At 45.3% G+C, this 21,284-nt stretch overlaps 2 protein-coding genes across 21 annotated transcripts in view; one reads left to right on the plus strand and one right to left on the minus strand.

Moving 5' to 3' along the window:
• The window catches only part of dpp6b (dipeptidyl-peptidase 6b), a 100,495-nt gene extending 83,946 nt beyond the window's left edge, over positions 1 to 16,549 (plus strand). For 4 of the 10 annotated variants that reach the window (XM_026998353.3, XM_081703873.1, XM_026998351.3 and 1 more), the window contains exons 9-26: positions 4,089 to 4,243; positions 5,154 to 5,251; positions 5,468 to 5,594; positions 6,322 to 6,360; positions 6,625 to 6,732; positions 6,857 to 6,948; positions 7,128 to 7,175; positions 7,262 to 7,374; positions 10,052 to 10,105; positions 11,079 to 11,177; positions 11,277 to 11,346; positions 12,141 to 12,335; positions 12,839 to 12,893; positions 14,270 to 14,387; positions 14,493 to 14,551; positions 14,639 to 14,711; positions 14,834 to 14,907; positions 15,119 to 16,549. In XM_026998353.3, coding sequence (XP_026854154.2) covers positions 4,089 to 4,243; positions 5,154 to 5,251; positions 5,468 to 5,594; positions 6,322 to 6,360; positions 6,625 to 6,732; positions 6,857 to 6,948; positions 7,128 to 7,175; positions 7,262 to 7,374; positions 10,052 to 10,105; positions 11,079 to 11,177; positions 11,277 to 11,346; positions 12,141 to 12,335; positions 12,839 to 12,893; positions 14,270 to 14,387; positions 14,493 to 14,551; positions 14,639 to 14,711; positions 14,834 to 14,907; positions 15,119 to 15,268 — 1,727 coding nt within the window. In that variant the 3' untranslated portion in view covers positions 15,269 to 16,549. The other 6 variants (XM_081703872.1, XM_081703874.1, XM_081703875.1 and 3 more) reach the window with 6 other exon arrangements.
• A 343-nt stretch (positions 16,550 to 16,892) lies between these two features.
• The window catches only part of arhgap21b (Rho GTPase activating protein 21b), a 45,429-nt gene continuing 41,037 nt past the window's right edge, over positions 16,893 to 21,284 (minus strand). For 8 of the 11 annotated variants that reach the window (XM_081703863.1, XM_081703866.1, XM_035536091.2 and 5 more), the window contains 2 exons: positions 20,261 to 20,292; positions 16,893 to 19,914 (listed from right to left, as the gene is read on the minus strand). In XM_081703863.1, coding sequence (XP_081559989.1) covers positions 18,382 to 19,914; positions 20,261 to 20,292 — 1,565 coding nt within the window. In that variant the 3' untranslated portion in view covers positions 16,893 to 18,381. The remainder of the gene's footprint in view (positions 19,915 to 20,260; positions 20,293 to 21,284) is intronic. The other 3 variants (XM_081703871.1, XM_035536093.2, XM_081703865.1) reach the window with 1 other exon arrangement.

The raw sequence follows: 21,284 nt of genomic DNA on the forward strand, positions 1-21,284 counted from the left end.
TACTGTCTGTGTGTGTAAATGAGCACTGTCCCTCACAAACTGTTCTGAGATGCTTCGAGCAGAAGTAACCCGTGAGATCTTTTTAGAACCCTGATGACGAGCCTCTGTCTCAAGGATTAGAAAAGTGAGTACACAGAGAGCAATTCCCTCTTTTTAATTACAACCTCCTCTCAAAAAAGATTTAAAGTATGTGCTGAACAAATTATAATTAGTGTTTAAGTACAGATTATTAAATGCCAAATAAATCCCACGTTGATGTGAAGGCAGTAAGTGGCATGCTGGAAGCACTGTACCTGTGTCGGATTGTCAATGGTACCGAACAAAAATAAGGATTATTTCCCCCTACGTTATTCTGGGTTATGATTATGGCCTTCGGTTATGTTTATGTTGGTAGGATTTATGATGGTCTTTCCTCATTATGGTAGGGTTTGACATGCCTACAGTCGGGGCACTGGTCAATTCACCAGTTTTTGTGCCATGACTGATGGTGTTCTTTGTTCAGCCCTGTGTGTTCTGCCAGGTTGTTAAATTCACCTGTGCAGTTAACCTGCTTAACCATGGACCACGCAGTTGATTTTGACATAGCAATCTTCGATTGATCTGCCCCTGTGATTTTTTCCTGAACTTTGACCTTGAGTGTCAGCAAGACACTATAGAGATAATATTAAATAAATGCCTGCTTTTATGGCACTTACTCTTCCCTAGGGAGTGTTCAGAGAAGCAACCGCACAGAATCACAATCAGAATCAGAATTTGTTTGTTTGCAAAGTACATTTCCACCTAAAAGTTGACTTGGTGAAATTGGTGTGTGTCAATCATAATAAATACAGAAAGGTGCAATGTAGTCAAAGTGCAATGAGTTTATGTCAGTGAGGCAGCTGGGTCTTGCTGACGAGGCAGGCTGCAGTTGGGATAAAACTCAGATTATGGCAAGAGGCTTTGGATCAGAACAGACCTTAGCCGTTTGCCGGAAGGAAGCGTTTTTTAGATGACAATCCGACAGTAGCATAATTACTGATTCGTTATTTGCTGATTGTCCCCCAAGTTTAAAAAGGCTTGTGATATAGTTTTATGTGATATGGGTCACACAATTTAGATGTAAATACCCACAAATTAAAATGAAGATTCCACACATTGATCTTATCATTTTTATTTCAAACTCAGGGTGCTGGAATAACAAACCTTTTGTCACTGTTTATATATTTTCCTTGTATATAGCTGCTTGTATACATGGTATGCATAACCTTTACTTTAATGTTACAATCCTGCTGTCACTGTAAAGTTTTGGTGGGGACTTTCACGTTCACTTTAGCCCGTCATGGTTCGCTGTGGGGTTTGGGCTAGGTACTTTGGTGATGAGCACAGTTACTTGCGAGCCTCATCTAACGCAGTTATGTAGGGACGTAGAATCATTCCACCTCTACTTCTCCCTCAGTCTCGGCCCCACTTCAGTTCCCCTACACCAACCCCAGACGGCGCCAAGCCAAGATGTGCGCCTCTGGATCTCCGCGTGCTCACCAAGATGTATCCACACCGCGACCCTGGTCTCACGGAGCCTGGCTCGCTTGCCCTCTGCGCTTGGTTGTTCCATTTCTCACTCTGATGGTTTTACACCAATACGGGTCACAGTTTTTTCATTTTAACTCCCTCTCGCCATCCTCCATGCATGTGATTCATTTCTTTCGTCTTGGAAGTGATGGGATTTTTGATGGCGTATTGCTCGGTGCCTGGATTTAGGGGTTTGCTGTGGATGCAGAAGGGAGAATTGCACACCTCCTCCTGAGATCTTGCTCCTCACTTCCTGAGTTGTGTTGTAATACGAATTCGTGGTTTCTCCGTTCTTGGCTCAGGATTCCTGTGGTGGTTCCTACGTGTGAAGTCGCTGGGTTTGATTTGCTGCTGTGCCTGCTCCTCGCTGGCTCGGTATTGGTCTTTCGAGAGGAAACTGCATTACGCCACTGTCTGTGATGCAGTCGCTTCTGCCATGGCAGCAGATGCAAACCATCTCTGTCTCCGCGACGGAGATGAGCAGCTGGCTTTATGAGGCTATGGGTGCAGTGACGAACACACACACACACACACACACACACACACACACTCGGACCCAAAAGCAGGCAAGGTGCTGAGCTACCCGCAACTGTTTACAGCCACTCACGTCCACAGGCTAAAGCTGTAACGGCTCTCTACTGCCATCCTGTGGTCTTAAATTGCTTTCAGGTCAGACGTCCTTGTATCAAAATATACTTAAAGGCAAGAAATCCAACCAGTCCAATCCTTCTGTGGACATAGTTGTGCTCATGTGGTATTTGTCTTTTTGAATTTAGCCCTCTTATTATTTGTGAGTGTGACAAACTATTGGGTAGAAATGTTTTAGTCTGCATTCCATTTCCTCTGCTTCATTTCTCAGGTACGTGTGGCTATTCTTAAAAGACCAAGGTCAGGAGTTGTGCCATTTGTTTTAATGTTGAGCTGAGGCTCCCAGGGGCTATTGATCGAATTTAAGCATCCAGCTGAATAATGTTCTTGGCTCTGAAGTTTCATACAAGGGGTTTTTATACAGTGTAAGAGAAAGAAAACAATCCAACACAGTCCAATCTGTTTCCGTTGTTGCTACAGCATTGCAAAGTGAGTGGGAAGAACAGCTCTTGCTTAGCAATCAGAGCTCACCCTGCAGGCTGTTCCAAACTCCCTGAGCATGCAACATTTACCCCTAATTCAAACTCACCCGTTCATATACACATTTTCCTGTTCGCGAAGGCAGAGCTGATTCATATTTTGCTAAACTGTTATGCCCGCTAAAGCTACGTCTTCAGTAACTGTCCTTCTGAGAACGTCTGCTGCACATTTGGGTGTCGTGGCTCTTTTTCAGGGCGACTACAGCTAGTGACTCAAATGAAGCCAGAGCTCCGACAGCAGCCGGCATCCAGGGTGGGCGCTCCATCCCTGCTTTTCCCCAGCCCCTTCTGCAGGCTTTAACTGGTCCGTAACTAACCATAATCACGTTGCCCCGGACGTAGCTGGTGGTGTTTTATGTGCCGCGCCATTTGGCCGGGCCACCCCCAAACCGCTCTCCCTGCTCCGGCGCTCCACCCGGTGATAAACGGGACGCACGGGCTGGCAGGTGCAGGTGGGGCTCGAGGTGGGAAGGTGGAGCAGGAAACAGCCAGTGTGTAAATCACGCTCGCCACTTTTCGCTCGAGCTGCAGGCACGGCGGTCGCAGCACGTCCTGCCCACTTCGTTTGTCTAAAGGCTCTTTTGTCCTCGAATCCATATCTGTGTCAGAGATCTACAGAAATCTTCAGAAATGATCTTCAGAGATCTTCTATATTGGCTTTAAAAATGTCATTGTTTAGAGGCACATTAATACAATTAATATGACTGATTATTATAAGGATTTATTTTAGAAACCTACCATTTGCATATACCAGACGGCTTCTGTAGCTTTGGATTGAATATTTTGATCATTTAAATTCATGATGATATTAAGCAAATTCTCATTCTGCTTGCTGTCACAAACCAGTTTTTTAGTGGATTAACAATTTCCTGTGTATAAACATCCACGGAATAAATCTCAACACAAGTTCTATGCCCACTGGCATCAACAACTTAAATGTTTAACGGATGATAATTACGACAATATTTGTGTGTCTAAAGCAGTCTGCAGTCAGTCTACTGGAGAACAATATGAATCAACTTTTTTTCTTTAACACAGCATTTTTCGCCCGGAATTAAGATTCGCTCTCTTTTAGTTCTCTGCTGTATTTCCACGAAGATGCAACAGATACAAGAAAATGGTCACGTGACAGAAAATATTTGTGGCTTTGTAACAGTTTGTAACTAAATTTCAAGATGATAATATCATTAACTGCCATCATTCTGGAGATTATAATCGTTTTCCGGAATTTACACTACAGCTCAAGCCTAGTAATGTCTGACAGCTCTTCCACAAGTTCTATTTAAAATCATATTAATGTATATTGGATGCCATTATACATATTAATGCATAATGAATGTCATTTCTCCCAGTGCTTCTCTCAGACTTAAACACCTTGTAAACTAATGTTTCTACTGACCGGCTTTGTTGCAGAGGAGATTTTCCGGAGTTACACTGCTCACTGGTGGTCACCAGATGGCCTCAGGCTGGCATATGCCACCATCAATGACACCCTAGTACCCAGCATGGAGATGCCCATGTTCACTGGCAGTCTGTACCCACGCAGTCAGGAGTACCGCTACCCAAAAGTAAGGCCTGTGTGCTTGCTCTCTGCTCCCAGAACCTGTGCTAGTGCTAATAATCCCCACAGGAGTTAAAGTCATATTGGCTTGTACAGCTTTCTGGCTTCATGCTAGCTGAAGGGTGCACATAGCGTGTTTTTCTTTTGTTTTTTTTTTTAAACATGTGTCTAACCAAACAAGGTTCCCTAACCGCAAACACCAAAGGCAGCTCTGCACACCTGCAGCTTACGTCTAACGCGCGCAGGCTTGGAGGAGCAATAGCAGATTCTCTAGAGCAGCATTGTTGGAATTCCTGAAGACTCGGTTTTCCCATTTATGAGATGTGGATTATTAATAGTTTTAAACACAACTTTAAAATGCACTGAGTGCTGACTTATTTTATTTGATGTTTTAGGAATAAGCTTAACACCTGTTGTAGTGAATTGCAATTATTTTTTCAAACTTAAATTTTTCAATTTTGTATCTCACTAACTAAAAAAGACAAAAAAAATATATGTCACACTGATGGTATCGCTGATATTTTGTCCCATAAACCATTTTCAATCACATAACACTACTGACAAAGCCATATCAGATTTGTAAAACAAAACAAAAACATGACCTCAAAATTTTCCTTTGGGGCACACCACAGCATGCTGATCCAATTAACACAAATGCAGTCATTATTAAGCAAAAGGGTCAGAGGATTCTGATTCAGGTTATGTTATTCCTGCACATTTTGGCTATGTTTTCAAAATCTTAAAAGGGCAGTCACAAAATTAAACTGATGCTCTTTTAAACACAATTCCTATTCTTTTAAGTAGTCATGAAGACCCATGCAAATATACAAAAACACACAAAACTTTTAAAAGTTTAACGAATTACCAGAAGCATGGACAGAAACAAACACTACACATCACTTTGCTTGTTTTTGCAGGCCGGCACAGAGAACCCCGATGTCTCCCTGTCAGTGGTGAGTCTCAATGGCCCCTTGCACACAGTCAGGATGAAAAAACCTGAGGACCCCAGGATCGGGTGGGTAGTCATCACACTAGATCTCAGTTTCACTGGGCTTTCTAATTAAGCCGATAACGACAGCATTGATTTAAGGTGTAGTGCTCAGTAAAGCAGACAATGGCTTTTTGTCAAAACATGTAAGAGCTAATGCATGGAAATAGGAATTCTCTAAACCTACCCAACTGAATTAATGTGAAATGATACATGTAGATATAAAGCATGGCCCTCTTTTAGGAAAGAGTACTACGTAACCATGGTAAAATGGGCTACTAGCACCAAGCTGGCTGTGAACTGGCTAAACCGGGCACAGAATAACTCCATCCTCACCCTGTGTGAAGCCACCACAGGAATCTGCACCAAAGTGAGTCAGTCTGTCTCTCTCTCTCTCTCTCTCTCTCTCTCTCTCTCTCTCTCTCTCTCTCTCTCTCTCTCTCTGTCTGTCTGTCTGTCTCTCTCTCTGTCTCTGTCTGTCTGTCTGTCTCTCATATATATATATATATATGTGTGTGTGTGTGTGTGTGTGTGTGTGTGTGTGTGTGTGTATGTGCGCATGCGCACGCACATTTGGTAAAATTTTTATATGAAAAGTGGTAGTATGGTAGTAGTGAAGTCTATGTGCGCTATTCTTCACAGTGCCCAGTAAATTTAGCTTACTAGCACAATGGAAGCTTGCAATGCCTGGATGTTACTCACAATATACCTAGACTGTCTCTGCTCCTGCTCTACCTCTCTCTCGCTCTCTCCCCAGTGGTGTTAATAGTCCCAGTGGCAGGACCCATCTGTGCCTCCACTAAATCAATACCACATTACCATATTCATTCAGCTTAATTAGAACACTGGTGTGTATTCAGGGAGAATAGCATCCCTGCTAATATTTTAATTTGCTTGCCTCTTATTACTAACCTTTGCTAAGGAGTGTGAGCAGATCAGAGAGACGCAGCTGTAACAGACCCAGTTTGCTGTGAAAAGGCCTAAAATGAGCCACACAAGCAGGGCCAGGCTGAGCTGCACAGTACACACACAATCACAAACACGAGAGAGAGAGACGGGGAAAGGCGTGAGCCGTTAACGTTCCGCTGTGCTTTCAGAAACACGAGGACGAGAGCGAGAGCTGGCTCCACAGACAGGTGAGTCAGACGCATCGTCTTAGTCACACGTCAAGAGCTTTCATCTCTGCGTGGAGACAGATGCCACTCGGAGAGCCTCGCCGCGTGTGGGTTTGGAGTGGAGGCGTGTTCTCTGATTCAGACATTCAGAATGTTATGGACTGTGAGTGCGGTGCTATACACTCACCCTGTTCTCTCACCTTGTCTCTGTAATGCACACACACACACACACACACACACACACACACACACACACACATCTGCGCGCACACCCTCTCCGTACAGAATGAAGCGCCGCTTTTCTCACGGGACGGCCTCAGGTTCTTCTTCACCCGAGCAGTGCCGCAGGGTGGCTTGGGCAAGTTCTTCCACATCTCCATGTCCACCTCTCAGGTGAGCTGGCTCTCCCACACCCACACCCACACCACCTGAAGCCATCCTCCACCTGTATGCGGAGCTTTGCAGCCTGGTGAAAGTCATGTCCCCTGTGTCATGTTCTCCCGTCTGTCTGTGGTAGCCCAACAGCAGTTCCGACACGCTGCAGTCCTTGACTTCAGGCAACTGGGATGTCACAGAAGTTTTGGCCTATGACGAGATGTCCCAGCTGGTGTAAGCATCTGCTGCAGACACATACCAGCACACGGTCACAATGCTTAAGGCTAGTTTCTCAGAAGAGCGAACAGAACATGTTCACGTCTTTCTATAATGACAATTACTGTTAGGGAAACTGAAATGCAAATGTTGGTGCACTTTAAAGCCTTTTCTGACGCACTATGATCGCTTTGCAGATACTTCCTGAGCACGGAAGACGATCCAAAGCGGCGCCATCTGTACAGGTACAGGTACCGCCCGAACGCTTTACCGGGGCTTGTGCCGGATGGCGTCCGTGTGAAGAAAGTGATCATGACGTGCTGTCTTTCAGTGCCTCGACCACAGGCTCCTTCAACAGACGCTGCCTGTCCTGCGACTCCGACTGTGGCTACGTCAGCGGCGCGTTCAGCCCCAGTACACACAACTTCCTTCTCGAGTGCAAAGGTCAGCAGTCTATACTCGCTCACGAGGGCCCTCTCACTTAACGTCCTGTTTATGTTGGTACCTTTGCCCTAACCTCCATTGACCTCAAAGTCATTATGCTGTAGTTATTATACGAGCTAAATAAAAAATATGCTACCTGGTGTCACACAGAGGACGGGTTCTCCAAAAGAATTTGTTCTTGCCACAGTTACACTCAACTTGTGCATTAGATCTCTAGACCAGGATTTCTGTGAAGCAGTTTCATGGCAAAGTGTTGCTAGACCCGATGTAGAAACTCTTCACAAACGTGATTATGATTGTCATCACTGACATACAAGTTAGGAAACCTGTTAACAATTAGCCTAATTCCAGAAACATGTTATTAAATGACCTTTGAACAACAAAGCTTTCTCAATTTTGGACATGTGGTCTGTATCTATATGCATGTCTGCATCATGGCTTCACATGGAAAATTACTGCCAGAGGTGTCGAAAAATCTGAATGTGAAACTTCACAAAGAAAAGGATACAGGAAGATCTGTCATCAATTAAAAATTATTAGAAACAAAAGTGAGCTATAATACCACTAACTGAAACTAGTAGAGGTCGTCCCTATTGAAATGATGCCGCAGATAGGGTGCTACTGCTACATGCAGTCTAGCTCTGAAAAACAGAGGAGCAAGTGCTTAGCACAGAGGCTATCAATGAAAATCAGAGTTTCTGTGACAGTTCAGACAGCGTGAAAGACATTGCATAAAAACGGCCTCTGGACAGCATCCAAGAAAGAAAATCCTCGTTTTTGCTCTTCTGCACAAAACTATGAGAAATACAAACATGGTAAGAAGCCTGATGAATCCCAGGGACACATTCACATTCAGACTGAGACCGAGATAAATTTGTTCGGCTTAGATGGTGTCCAGTATGTTTGGCATAAACGTGGCCAGGACTACCACTGTGAATGTACAGTCCTGACAGTGAGGCACGGAGGGCGGCGTGACAGGATATGGAGTGCAAAAGATGTTGGGGAGATGACATTTATAGATGGTATCATGAATGACTGTGGATGTAGCAAAAATACTGGCTGACCAGATGACTCTCAGTCACCAGAAACTTGGTAGCAGAGGAATGTGGCAGCATGATAGTAATCCAAAGCTCTCTACCAAAATCACACAAGAGGTTCTAAAGAAGAAAAAAGTAAACTATCGCCTGCCCCAGTATACCGCCTGACTCGAATCTAACAAAACCCCTTTGGGGAATTTGAAAATGAAAGGTAGGGCAACACCACCCCTCCACCAAAGAGTAGCTGGGGGAAAAAAAGGCCTGGGAGAACATCTCTCCTGAAATGTGTCCAACCTTAGTATCCTCCATGCTGAGGAGGACTGAGTCCATCATCAAAAATAAAGATGGACTTAAAGTACTGAATCTCAGTAATGAATGAAAGGTGTACTAACTTTTGTTGTATTGAGCTCCTACTGCCCTTATTCCAGTCTGCAGTCCCTCAATCAGTCCATGTTTTTGTTTTGTTATCCTGCACCTGAACCAGGATATAGAAGGATCGGTGGTACACCAAGGATTGGATTAAGAACCTCTGACTTGTCATGTTTAGATGTAAACTACTCTGTACTCCAACCTGACTAAGCCAGTCATGTGGTGATAGAGCCAAACTAAAAGAGCTCTGAAAAGGTACTTGTGTTAGAAAGCCTATTTTAAACACATCAGATTTTTAGAAAGCCAAATTAAGTTGCCGACACCTGTCATCAAGTAAAATAGGAGGGTCTGATAGCTTATAAACAATAAATGGGACATTTCAGAACCTGAAAATGATTTATGAGGCTCCTTCTTGTGAAAAATAAGAATGTTCCTGAAGGGTTCTGTTCCTCGATGCTAAAAGATAAAACAACTGTCGGGTTATCACAGTGTTGCTCTCAGACACTGAGGCTCTTATTCCTGTTAATGCGTCTTTTTTTTTGCCCGTTTTATTCTTGGCTCTTAAAAACACTTTGTAAGCTGTTGTTTACCCATGGCGGCCTCGAAAAATAACCTCGCTCCTCATCTGCCTTTAGTGGAAAAACCCTGTAGAGAGTGAGTAGATGTTCAATGAAGCCGGACAGACGCAGTGAAGGGAGACGTATCGTTTCACGGGCGCCACAGCTCCACACCCTTCCAGCCCTGTTGCTGCTGCCTTTCTCCGAGCGCATTAATCATTGCTTTATTGCCGCCACGTTCTTTGACTGGCAAGGCCTGGTTGCCATGGTTGCCGATCTGCTTAGCAGGCTAGGTGGCTCACGCAGGCCACCTGACATTTAGGTCGTTAACCGAAGGCGTCGTAACAATCATAACAATGCTTAGCACGGACCCAGACACCAGCCCCCTTCCACCTAAGCAAGGGCGGCAGGTTTTCCTACACAGCCCAGCGTTCTCGGTGACAGATGGAACAGAACAGTTTCGAGCGCCATCCCTGAACTTTTATTGCATTTCCTGCCCTTCAAATTTAAATTTGAATTGCATTTCCTGTCCATGTGAACTTTTATTGTACTTCCACGGAATGTGTAAAGATGTGCAAAGACTGACAGCCTGAAGTAGGAATGTTAGCTTAATCTTTGGAAGTAGGGAGCTTTTGTTTACTACCATTAACAGTATTTTGAAGCATACGATAAGTGCACTGTCTGGATCCTAATCACATCCTCCTGTACTTCCAGGTCCTGATGTGCCCTACACAGCTGTCTACAGCACTCAGGACCGGCTCTATCAAAGTGAGTTTCCCATGCTGCCCGCCCACACGCTTGTGCCAGAACGTCAGTTTACAACACTGACGTGCTCCGCCTGGAGTCTTGTTCTCCGAAGCCGTGCGCCGCCAACCAAGAGTTCCGCGTCCTGTGACGCGCAGAAGACAGTGGAGCCAGATGGAGTTTAGCATACAAGCCACCAGATAAGCCTTTGGCCGTGAAGTCGGCGAGTGTTCGCGCCTAGCAAATATTAAATACCTTTCTGTGCTAAGACGAGGATGTCATCCTGTGAGGCGAGCAGTCGCGCCGCCATGGTGTTTCAGAGTAACGGGGATGACAGCAGGCTGCAGAAGGGCCATTAGGCGTCATCTCCACTAATCAGTCGAAAGGGAACATTGGAATACCAAGATATGGTTGTCACGGTAACTAGATTTTCCCTTGAGGAAAACAGGAGCCAGGATTTGAAAGCTGATTGCATCAGAACACACACACACACACACACACACACACACACACAAACAAAGGAGAGTGACTGAGTCAGTCAACACTGCTTTCATCAACAAATTGTACATAATATAAAAGATATTCTATTATTCTATTCACATATCCTTGTTTGCTGGTATCTAATGTTGCCTAATTGAGGACGAGTTCCCTTTCAGTGTGGTTCTCCCATGTTTTCTTCCTTATATCACTTCTGGCCCCTGCAAGGTCTGATGCTAAAAGCTCTATATAAGTAAATATAGCTATAACTAAAACTGGACTAAACTATACTGGATTGGGAGCTGAACCTGAAAAATACGCCTTTAGTGTTTTTAAGAAGACAACATACACCACCAAAGTGCAAGCTAAAAGACCTTCAATTAGAGACTGTTTAGAGACGCTGTGCTGAGGGGCATGTATTAACATGTTTGCATTCCATTTGCATTGTCATGCAGAAAGTAACAGGACGTAGGCTTAACGAGTGCCCTCTGTAATGCCTCCATCACCCCCCTGTGTTCAGAGCTGCTGGATGTGGAGACCAATGCTCTGCTGAACATCACAGTGAGCTCCATGCAGATGCCCAGGGTGGAGTACCGAACCATCACCATCGACGAATACCGTGGGTAGTCACCACCTCCTCTGGCCGTAGACATTTGTTAAAGGTTGCGACTGTGATACGCCAGCCACACGCTCACCGTGCACCCCCCCCTCTCTGCAGCCCTGAACATCCAGATCCTAAAGCCAGCGGGGTTCATAGACACAGCCCAGTACCCTTTACTCCTTCTTGTGTAAGTTCCAGTCCAACAATTAGACACCGAATCAAGATGAAATATAGGATAGAATTGGAAATTTGGGAGATTTGATTTGTTGGGCACTTTGAAAGTATGCTCTCAATCAAAGCAGACAGGAAGCTGTGTGTGTCAGCTAAAATAGTGGCATTTAAAATGTAATAACAGGAGGTTGGATGCACAAGACTTGCAACAGCTAGGGCAGGCCAGTCACTTGCTACGACCAGCCACACTGCCTACCCAAGCAGGAAAACACCACTGTTATAAAACATAAAAAAACAAACAAACAAAAACCAAAAAGGAAACTTGAACTGGCACTCACCCTCCATGTTACTTCTAATTAGGGCAGAGCAGTGGGCGGTCTGAGCTATCTGGCTCCTGTCCAGAGCAGCTGCTGTTTTAGGAACAGTCTTCCTACCGCACAGCCAGCCTGGTATGAGAGCAGCCCACTGTCCCTAGCGTGTGCGACTGCATAACAGCAGCTGAACTAGTGCGAAACCCTGGCCACATCATTTGGTCTCATTAATCATCAGTTTCGGCAGTGGAGAAATAGTGCTTTGTCTCAGCAGAGACAAACACATGAGCTGGGACGTGGCGATGAGTGTATTTATACCAGTGAGTGTGTAGCATTATATAGTGGCACATACAGGTACAATACTTTGTTTTTGACTAGTTGTTCTGTAAACTGATCCTGTCTCTGTGTGTGTGTGTGTGTGTGTGTGTGTGTGTGTGTGTGTGTGTGTGTGTGTGTGTGTGTGTGTGTGTGTGTGTGTGTACGGGCATGCCTATGGCAGGGACGGCACCCCTGGTGGTCAGACAGTGACGGAGCAGTTCCAAGTGGACTGGGCCACGGTTCTGGTGAGCTCCTACAGCACGATCGTCATGCGTTTCGACGGCCGGGGCAGTGGATTTCAGGGCACTAACCTGCTCCACCGCATCAAGAGGAAACTTGGAATCCTGGAGGAGTTAGACCAGCTGGAGGCATTGAGGTTGGAACTCGCAGATGTGCTGACAAGATTAGCTCACATGCCACACGCTTATTTGTTGCTGAAACTAACAGTAATAAGAACACTGGAATTTCAAAAGAATTTCAAAAGCTCTTTGATAAGATTTATCCTTTATTTAAGTAATGCAATGCGTGTCAAGTTGTACAGAGAGATATTTTACACCTGGCCCTTTCATGTAACTTGTATTTAGATTGTATGCTGATATTTTAACCACATTCATACCACATTGGCACTTCTTGTGTTATTCTCATTTAGGTATAATGCTGATACTCGTGGCCCAGTCATTAAAAATGGCCAGATGTACACACAAGATGGTTAATCAAGTATAAGTATATTAAACGAGGAAAACTGATCTCTACTGCGACATGGCACTGGAATCAACATTTAGTACATACAAAATAATTACATACAGGACATAGTGACACATTTGCAGATAAATCTACTTTTTAAATTGAAAATCTTGTCTTTTTATTTTTTTCTTGCAGCATTATATCTAAGGAGACATATATTGACAAAACAAGAATTGGCGTCTATGGGAGGGTAAGTTGAATGTCCTTAACCAGAGTTGATTAGACTGATATTCTGGTCCTGAATGAACCTCAGGGACCAGTGGCAACACAAATGCCCCTTATGCATGCGCTCACTCACTCACTCTCTCCCTCCCTGAGAGTGCGTTTGCATCGTTCCAAGCTGCAGAAAAAGCCTGTGTCCTTAGAAAGGGCTGTACTGGGGTATAGGAGCTCACTGCAGTAGCTCTTCACGCTCTCTATCCCCCTATGGGCTCTCTCACTATGTGCACTAGGTATCTCTAGCTTGCTCTTACATACACTGAGTCAGCACTGCTTCGTGTTTTACTTTAAACTCTTGCTATCGCACTGACCAAAAGATATTACTATACTGCTCTCTATTTGTCAGCTGTCCAGCTCACAGAATGAAAAATTAATTAGCACAACATTAGGCTTTCCTATATACAGTAGAGTGCTGGATTCAATCCAAACAAATGTACCCTGCTTACATCATAAACAGACAATATTTAAAATCTGTTCCATGTTGGTGCATGTTTATTTGAATGTATCTGCTTATCAGTAACAAACCCAATATGGCGACACATAAGTACCCCCCCCCCCAAAAAAATATATAGGAGTGAAGCAGTGCAGAAGTTGGATCCACTATAAACGCTTGGACCTACGAAAAACAAGTGCAGGGAAAGATGAGGAACAAACCAAACCCCTCCAAGAGCCACATCCAGTAATACCACTGCAGAGTTCTGGAAAACGAGGCTGTTTCCAAACAGCAAAAAAAAGTGTCCGGCTTGAACGTGTGGATCGCCGTAGCTCATCTCTCCCGAGCTTTCGCTGCCAAAAGACGAGGCGTCGCTCTGTCTTCATGCAAAGATGGAGTGAGCTGTTCAAGAAGGCTGGCTAGAAAGGAAGCGGTCTGTGAAGTCTGGAGCACTTGCGACGTTCCAGAAATGCCTGCGCATGAATTATTGAGCTCAGTCTGGAGGCTGAACTTAAGATTGGAGAAATGAACTCAAACTAGGCCAGCAGAAGGGCAGAGTTTAAAATAAACCTAAAGCGGAAGAGCAGGTTGCTCGCGTTTGGCTCTCGGCCCTGGCAGGTGCTCCAGGATAACGGCAGGAATCTTGGTGCTGTCCATGGAAATTAATTAGTGGCAGGCAGACTGACTTGATGATGTTTACTTCAAGATGCTGTCAGCTCTGAATATAAAATAACAATTTACCAGAGGCTTGGATTCGATTTAATTCAAAGTTAATTCTGCAAATTAATACTGCTTTGTAGAATATTTTTTTTAGGGGTTAAGAGCTGACATACAGACCAAGGGTCTAATTCTATGTTTAAGGAATTGACCTACTTTAGTTGTTTCACATTAAACTGTGTGACTTTCTGATGCAGGTGTATGGGGGATACCTTGCCAGCCTTCTTTTAAATTCTGAAGAAGCTCTGTTCAAATACAACTTCAAATTCAAATGCGGAGTCGCCGTCTCTCCCATCACCGATTTCAATCTATACGGTATCATCACTGAACACAAATTAACTTACTCTGTGCCTTACAGTCAGATATAAACCCAATGGCAGTGACCGTATTTCTAACCCAATGTCTCGTAAACTCTTACAGCCTCATCTTTCTCCGAGCGATATTTAGGAATTCCTCAGTCCAGTCAGAGAGTGTATGAGGTAACTGCAATTCATCCTCTACATAAAAACACATCAGTGCTCAGTGCTTCTAAAAGCTACACCGATTCACATCATTTTGTTCACTAGATGTCAAGCTTAGTACGTCGGACAAGCCTACTAGACGATAAGAAGTTCTTAATTATTCATCCTACAGCTGATGGTAATATATTTAAAGTTTTTGTTTCTTTTTATGTGTAAATTTAGTAACTTACACAATATATATATAAATTTATAAGCAACCCAGAAGCATTAAGATTAATGCTGATCTCTGTCTTCCCCCAGAGAAAGTCCATTTCCAGCACACTGCAAAATTTATAAGCCATTTAATAAATAAAAAGGCCAATTACACATTACAGGTAAATGCTGTATAATTACCAGCAGGGTTGTCTGCACTTTCTGAATGACTTGTACATGCTGACAATTGCTTTACATTTATAACCTCTGACTGAGGTGGCATGGTTTTCATGAGTAATTGTTCTGAAGGCCATCATTGTTCGGTGTTGTACTGGGCACAGGAAGCTGTTCAGTTTTTTTTTTTGTTTGTTTGTTTTCTGGCCTTCTACCCAGATCTACCCAGACGAAGGCCACTTCCTGCACTCCAAGAAGGCCCAGCTGCACCTGAGTCAGTCGATCATCAATTTTTTCGAGGCGTGCTTCAGACCGCCCGAGATTGTGACACAGGAGGAGCTGGAGCAGGAGAACGAGGATGACGGTTAAGACTCCACCCCTCAGAGCTGAGCACAGGCCAGCTTACCCCTGGATATGCAAACTGTCCCCCCTCCCCTCCACAACCTGCATCGTCATCTCCAACAAGATTGGGTTCTCCTGAACACGTGCATGGATCAGACCCCTTCGCCTCTGACTGGCTACCAGGACAGGTGAGAGCAAGAAAGCAGCACAAGTGAGCTGAAGAGGCAAATGGGACATTTCTTCTTCCTCTCCCCTCGGATGAAGCCCCGCCACCCCCCACCCCTGGATGTTGAGCGCCCTCGTGTGGACCAAGCCAGTAGCATCACAGCTACCCTCTGCAACTCTTCCGTGCACGGCTTCTCAAACCATGCACCGATTATGTAATCTTCTAAGAGAGGACAATAGCACAAGATTTAGGTCAGTGGAAAAGGCAGAGGAAAGAGTGCAAATAGCTATTTAAGAATACTGGTTACTTAACACCACCTTGTTAGTTTTTAACGTGTTGCATTCAACTTCTGAGCTTAATAAGGGCCCTTATTTGGATCTAAAAGATATTCTCAAACTGTTTCTTCGTTTGTCCGTCTCATTTAATAATGTGAATCATCCTGTTAAGTCAAGTATTTGTTACAGTACAGTAGCTTTAAATTGATATTTAGTAATAAATGGCCCATAACACTGTATACTGGTCATTTGTGAATGGGTCAGTTTAGAAATCAATGTGATTTTAAACATTGCTCTGATTAGTTCCTAAAGCTGGGGACATGGAAGCCTAGGTTATTTTAGTCACTGTGCCTTACTAAGTAAAGCTGTATAAGATGGGCTGTCCACACAAAAAGAAACAAATATGTTTAACATAGAAATAATTTTTACATTGAGAAAGGATAGAAAGTTAGGAACCATAACAGAACCCTGTCAACAGCATCTTGTACAAACTTGCTAGTATTCTGGTCATTTTGGCTATAGAGTAATAGTGAATTTCAAACCTGTATTAATGGTGTAGCTTACGTCATCAGGTACAGCTCATACAATAGCCATTATATTTCATATAATGGTCGTGTTTATGTCCAAAAAGGTCCTTGAGGCACATTTTGTACAGACCAAGTTGTTTTAATTCGGCATGCTAGCAAGTAAAATGCAGATTGTTTTTTGTTATTAAGTATCTAAGTGTTGTAACCTCTGACGGCTTAAATATGCCCATGTGGTTCCATGTAATGTGCCGTCTCGTCTGCAGATGTACAAATGTATAAATTACAAAACTGTTTCGGTCCCTACTGTTTGTGACTTGTACATAAAGCATTTTCAAAACTTTTTTATTTTCTTTTTTTTTTGTGTGTGTTTCATGTTCACGGAGTACCACGTAGGCAGTTTTTTCTTGTACGGAGGGAGAAAATGCCCAGGCATACCCGTGTACTCTCACAGTGACGCTATTGTGCCATCTAAAGGCGAAAAATGATCAAGTCTACTAGACAGGATTTATTGCATAAATGCTGATGTTCAGAAAGGTAAAAACTGACACGGTTATTTTTTTAGACATCAGAATCCCCATACTGGGGGCTGTGCGTAGGAAGGGTTCATTTGTGTTAAGATTATCCATGAAGTAATCATAGGCAGATGATGAGCAAAGCAGGACGCCAGAAATCTCATGCGGCGGTTCTTTGTTAGACATATAACATTTTATTTTTCCAGTGTTTTGAAAATACCTCCACTTGCTGGAGTGGACACAGCATGATACAAACAGTCGAGGAAGCATATGTTTCGCCCCCCAACACACAGAGAAGGGAGATCCATGTCCCCCCTCAAGAGATGAGCATGGTCAAGTCCTCTTGCCCTGGCCGGTCCCCTATCTACATGCTAGTATCATACAATACTTGCAGAAGAAACTAAAGTAATGAACGTGAGGAAAGATGCTAAAAGAAGGAATAGATATGTACATTTAAGTTATTTTTACAGGAATATTTAAAATTCAAGTCAGGTTAAAAATACCAATTGAGAAAATGAAATTAAAATGGTAAAAAACATGTTAAGACCAAAGTGGAATGCCTATGGAAAGGAAGCTTGTGTGACCCCCACCCCTCCCCCATCTGTTAGGCCTGGAAAGCCACTGAGGTGAACTAGGAATCTCTTGACCTTTCACAGTACGTTAGTGAATAAGAAAGATATGGGACACTCATTGACACAGGACCATAGAGCTCCCCTTGTCCAGTCACGTATCCCAGCCTTATCCCAACTTTTTTATATTTTCTTAAAACCTCTTTTTTTTTGCATGAACTGATGGTAAGAATACATAGGACTCGCAGGATGTTGCATCAGAGAGGTGTTTGGCACGCCTTCAGATCGGTGTGAAATCAATTGAGTTCTTTTCATCGTAAAAATAAACACTATCCCACATCACAGCGCACAAAGCGGTCCATAAAACAGGTCCAGAAACAGCCAGTGGGGGGAAGCAAAACATTTCAAGTACAGAGGGGGAAAGGGGGCTATGTACACTTACAAATGAGAACATGTACAACTATGCTTTTTTTGTAAGTATTACAGCAAGCAGATAAGATACATTCTTCATTTTGGTTATAGGAGGACCAATCATGATTGAGACCACCTTACGCTTTCAACAACAACAAAAAAAAGTCTTTAGCAATACTTTGACACTACAGTCTTTTCTCTTCAACATCACGTTCAGCCCTGCTATGACCTGCCTCGTCATGTCATCCCTCTGAGAACATTGCCATTTTGGCGCTCTCTCTCTCTCTCTCTCTCTCTCCATTTCACGTTGACTTTCCAACATGACCCTCTCGTAGCCTAATTCGAGTGGAACAGAAAGTCTTTCAGCAATACTGGTGGTTCACCAGGTCTAAACAGAGACCCTGTGTCAGTGAGTCATTTCACTGGAGGGAGGAAAAGACCCTGGAAGTCAGTGGGAGTGAGCGAGAAAAATGTCACTCGACTCACCCTGACAGCTGTCAAACTGGCGTGCTCCCCGGCATTTTCCTTTGCTTCCCGTGTATAAAAATCACCCTCCAAGATAGTGATTGCAAAGGCACCCAGTCGCAAACGCTCACACAGCTCACAACCCACGGCGAGTACCCTACAAACACACGCCTACTGTCTCGGGCATTCAACCAGGCAGATCACCGGGCCCTCTCTCACAGATACTGATAGAAACGGGAGCGCACCACTTGGCTGCCGGAGAGTTTATGTGGGTGGGCGTCGGACGCCAAGCTGAGGCTCCTGCTCTGAGAGGCCGCTGGCGGCGCGTCTCCGTTGAGCACGTGTGTCGGATTGGAGCAGGAGGGTGCGAGGGTGGAGCCCAGCTCCAGGCCCTGGGCGGTGGGTGGTTCTGCGGTGGCCAGGCTCACTTCAGGGTTGCTGGTGCGATGGCGCTCGCGGGCGATCCACTCCGTGATGGAAAAGTCTTGTGAGCCGCACCTGGGCTTCAGGCGGTCCACGGCGGAGAGCTCCGTGCCGCGGGCCGGCCAGCCGCACACGACGGACAGTTCGGCAAAGTCCCGCTGGCCGCCCATGGTGTGACGACGGCGGATGTTGGTCTTGCGTTTGCTGCGCGACTCTGGGGACCTGGTGCGCTGCGAGCCCACGCCGAACATGTCGTCGGCAGAGGTGCGGAGGCGGCACTTCAGCCGGTCGGTGATCTTGAGCCGCCAGGTGGCCTCAGTGCGCTCCGATTCGCTACGGGCCAGCCGTGGGCTACTGGTCGGCTTGTCCATGTCCAGCACCCTGCACGGCCTGCCAGGCTCGTCTGCGAGGGCGCCGTCAGCCGAGGACTCGCTGTCCGTCTTGTGGCGGCTCCCTCTCTTACGGGCGAGTGTATCGCCCGCGACGATGCGGTGGCAGGGGAGGATGCCGGGGCCGTCTGGCAGAGGCGTGGTGCTACCATCCGGTTGGCTGCTCTCCTCGACCTGCCCGCCCTCTCGGCTCACGGTGAACATGGACAGGTCGCTCTCGCTGTCCGTCTCTACGTGCCTGCCCTCGCTGACTAGCTCGCTTCTCTCGTCGTCTGCCTCGTCGCCCCGGCTCTCCGCCACCGAACGGACCTCCGGGCTCAGGACGCTCGACTCGACTCCAGTCAAGAACGTCATGGAGGAGGTGGTGGAATAGTCGGAGGTGATGGAGCAGACCTCGGCCCCCAGACCTGCCCCTGCCCCGGTGCCCTCTGACCAGGGGCCCATGGTCCTGCCCTGCCTAGCTCTAGGGACTGACGCCTGGGAGCTGGTGCTGTTCAGTGTGCCCAGGTCTGAGACACAGCCTTCGTCAAAGTTGGAAATGGGGTCCGAGAAAGAGTTCTGCCGAGCCATCTGCGTGTTGTAGTTCAGCCTGGGGGACTTACTGCGTTTGATGCTCTGCACGGACTGCTGGGGCAGGAGCTCTTGCCGCTCCTGATCCCTTGGAGCGGTCACGAGCCTCTTTCCCGGCTCCCCTTCCTCGGGCCTTTGGTGGGGACTGCCAACACCGACCTCGCTCTCGGCTTCGTCAGTTTGGTCGTCGGCGGGCCAGTTCGGGTCGCTCTCCTCCTGAAGCTCCTTCTTGGAAAAGACGGCGTCCAGGTCGTCGTCTGAGCTGCTAGGCTGAGGCTTGTTGGTTTTTTTGCGCTTGCGATTGACAAAGATGGAGGCGCGCACTAGATCTGTGCTATTCTGCTCCTTACAAGGCCAGTAGCCCTGCTGCAGAGGCAACAGCACAGAAGCCAAAAACAGCATGTTACATTGGAAGGCCAGAAAATACTCCCTAAAAAATACCCTGGGATTTCTTTTCTTCTATAATCTGAGGTTGTCTAGTGGCATTTTTGCAGCTGTCTTTGCCATAGCAACAAATACCTTCCATTTAAGACATGCTTTAATATGAGCATAACCTTGCATGAACTTAGAGTAGCAGTATGATTTGCATAAAGAAATAGATTTTCTGAAGGCAATAGGAATGGGCAAAAATGTGAAGATATACTGAGGAGTTTTGATGAACTACAGAACTGCTTATGATCTTTGAGTTAATATATTAGAACAGCCTACTCACCTTTGATTTGGCAGAGTCACTGGCGGTTGAATCTAATGATGGCAAGGGTAAACAAACAAAAACAAAAACGACATAAGTGCATTTTCCAACGAAAGGGTGAAAGTGGGACAAAACCCACAAAAACTGGAACAGGAAAAAACAAAAACAAACAAAAACAAAAAACAAAACCACACCATGAACCTTTCAGCACAAGAACAGCACAAACAGATGAGAAGATTGGAAAGACATAGGCGACGCAGTAAAGCCATCACACACGGAGGAACAGCGAGATGAAGAGGGGGCTCGGGGGCAGGGCGGGTGAGGAACAAGAGAGCCGCCAGGAGGATGAACCCGGCAGCTGCACCAAGACAGGAAGCAGCTCATGCACACGTTCTCACAGACGGCATGTCAAAGGTTCAGTCGGATATCACACACAGACGCGCGCGCACACAGCCTTTTCAAAGGCATTCTTTCCCAACTCAGAGACACCACTAAGGCAAAGATAAAACATCTGCACAGGTACAGAGTAAGCGGGTGGGAGGTTTCATCAGAAGCACTTGTGTTTTACTATCTAGTAGTGTAGCCGAGTGTATGCTGTAGTACGTGGGTGCTGAGGGAGCGTACACCTCTGCTATCCTGGAGTGCGTCGCACGCTCTGACCATATTCCTATTACACTAAACACTTATGTCTTTATGCTAGTTTAATGTGGTGGGGCCTTAATGGAATGGTTCAGCAAAGAAATGTTAATGTTCACCTAGATGCAGCAGATCTGCCATGACATAGCGGTCCTTCAGTGTTTGCGCTATTAATTTTGCCCTGGACCTGCAAGGCTAATGTAGCTAGCCATTTCACCCCAAAATCATCATCTTACATGTCCACATCTTTACACATCTTCACTGATCTCAAGTAATGTAACAGACTTTCCAATGTTGTTTAGGATCTAGTGTGACTTACTTATATCTATAAAAATGGATACAAACTACTCCAGAGCTAAGCAGTGTAACTATGGAGGCAGCAATTCTGGACAAACATCTTAATGTGGCA

Source organism: Electrophorus electricus, chromosome 20 (assembly GCF_041902795.1).
Source record: "Electrophorus electricus isolate QZ-2024a chromosome 20, ASM4190279v1, whole genome shotgun sequence".
Taxonomy (NCBI): domain Eukaryota; kingdom Metazoa; phylum Chordata; class Actinopteri; order Gymnotiformes; family Gymnotidae; genus Electrophorus; species Electrophorus electricus.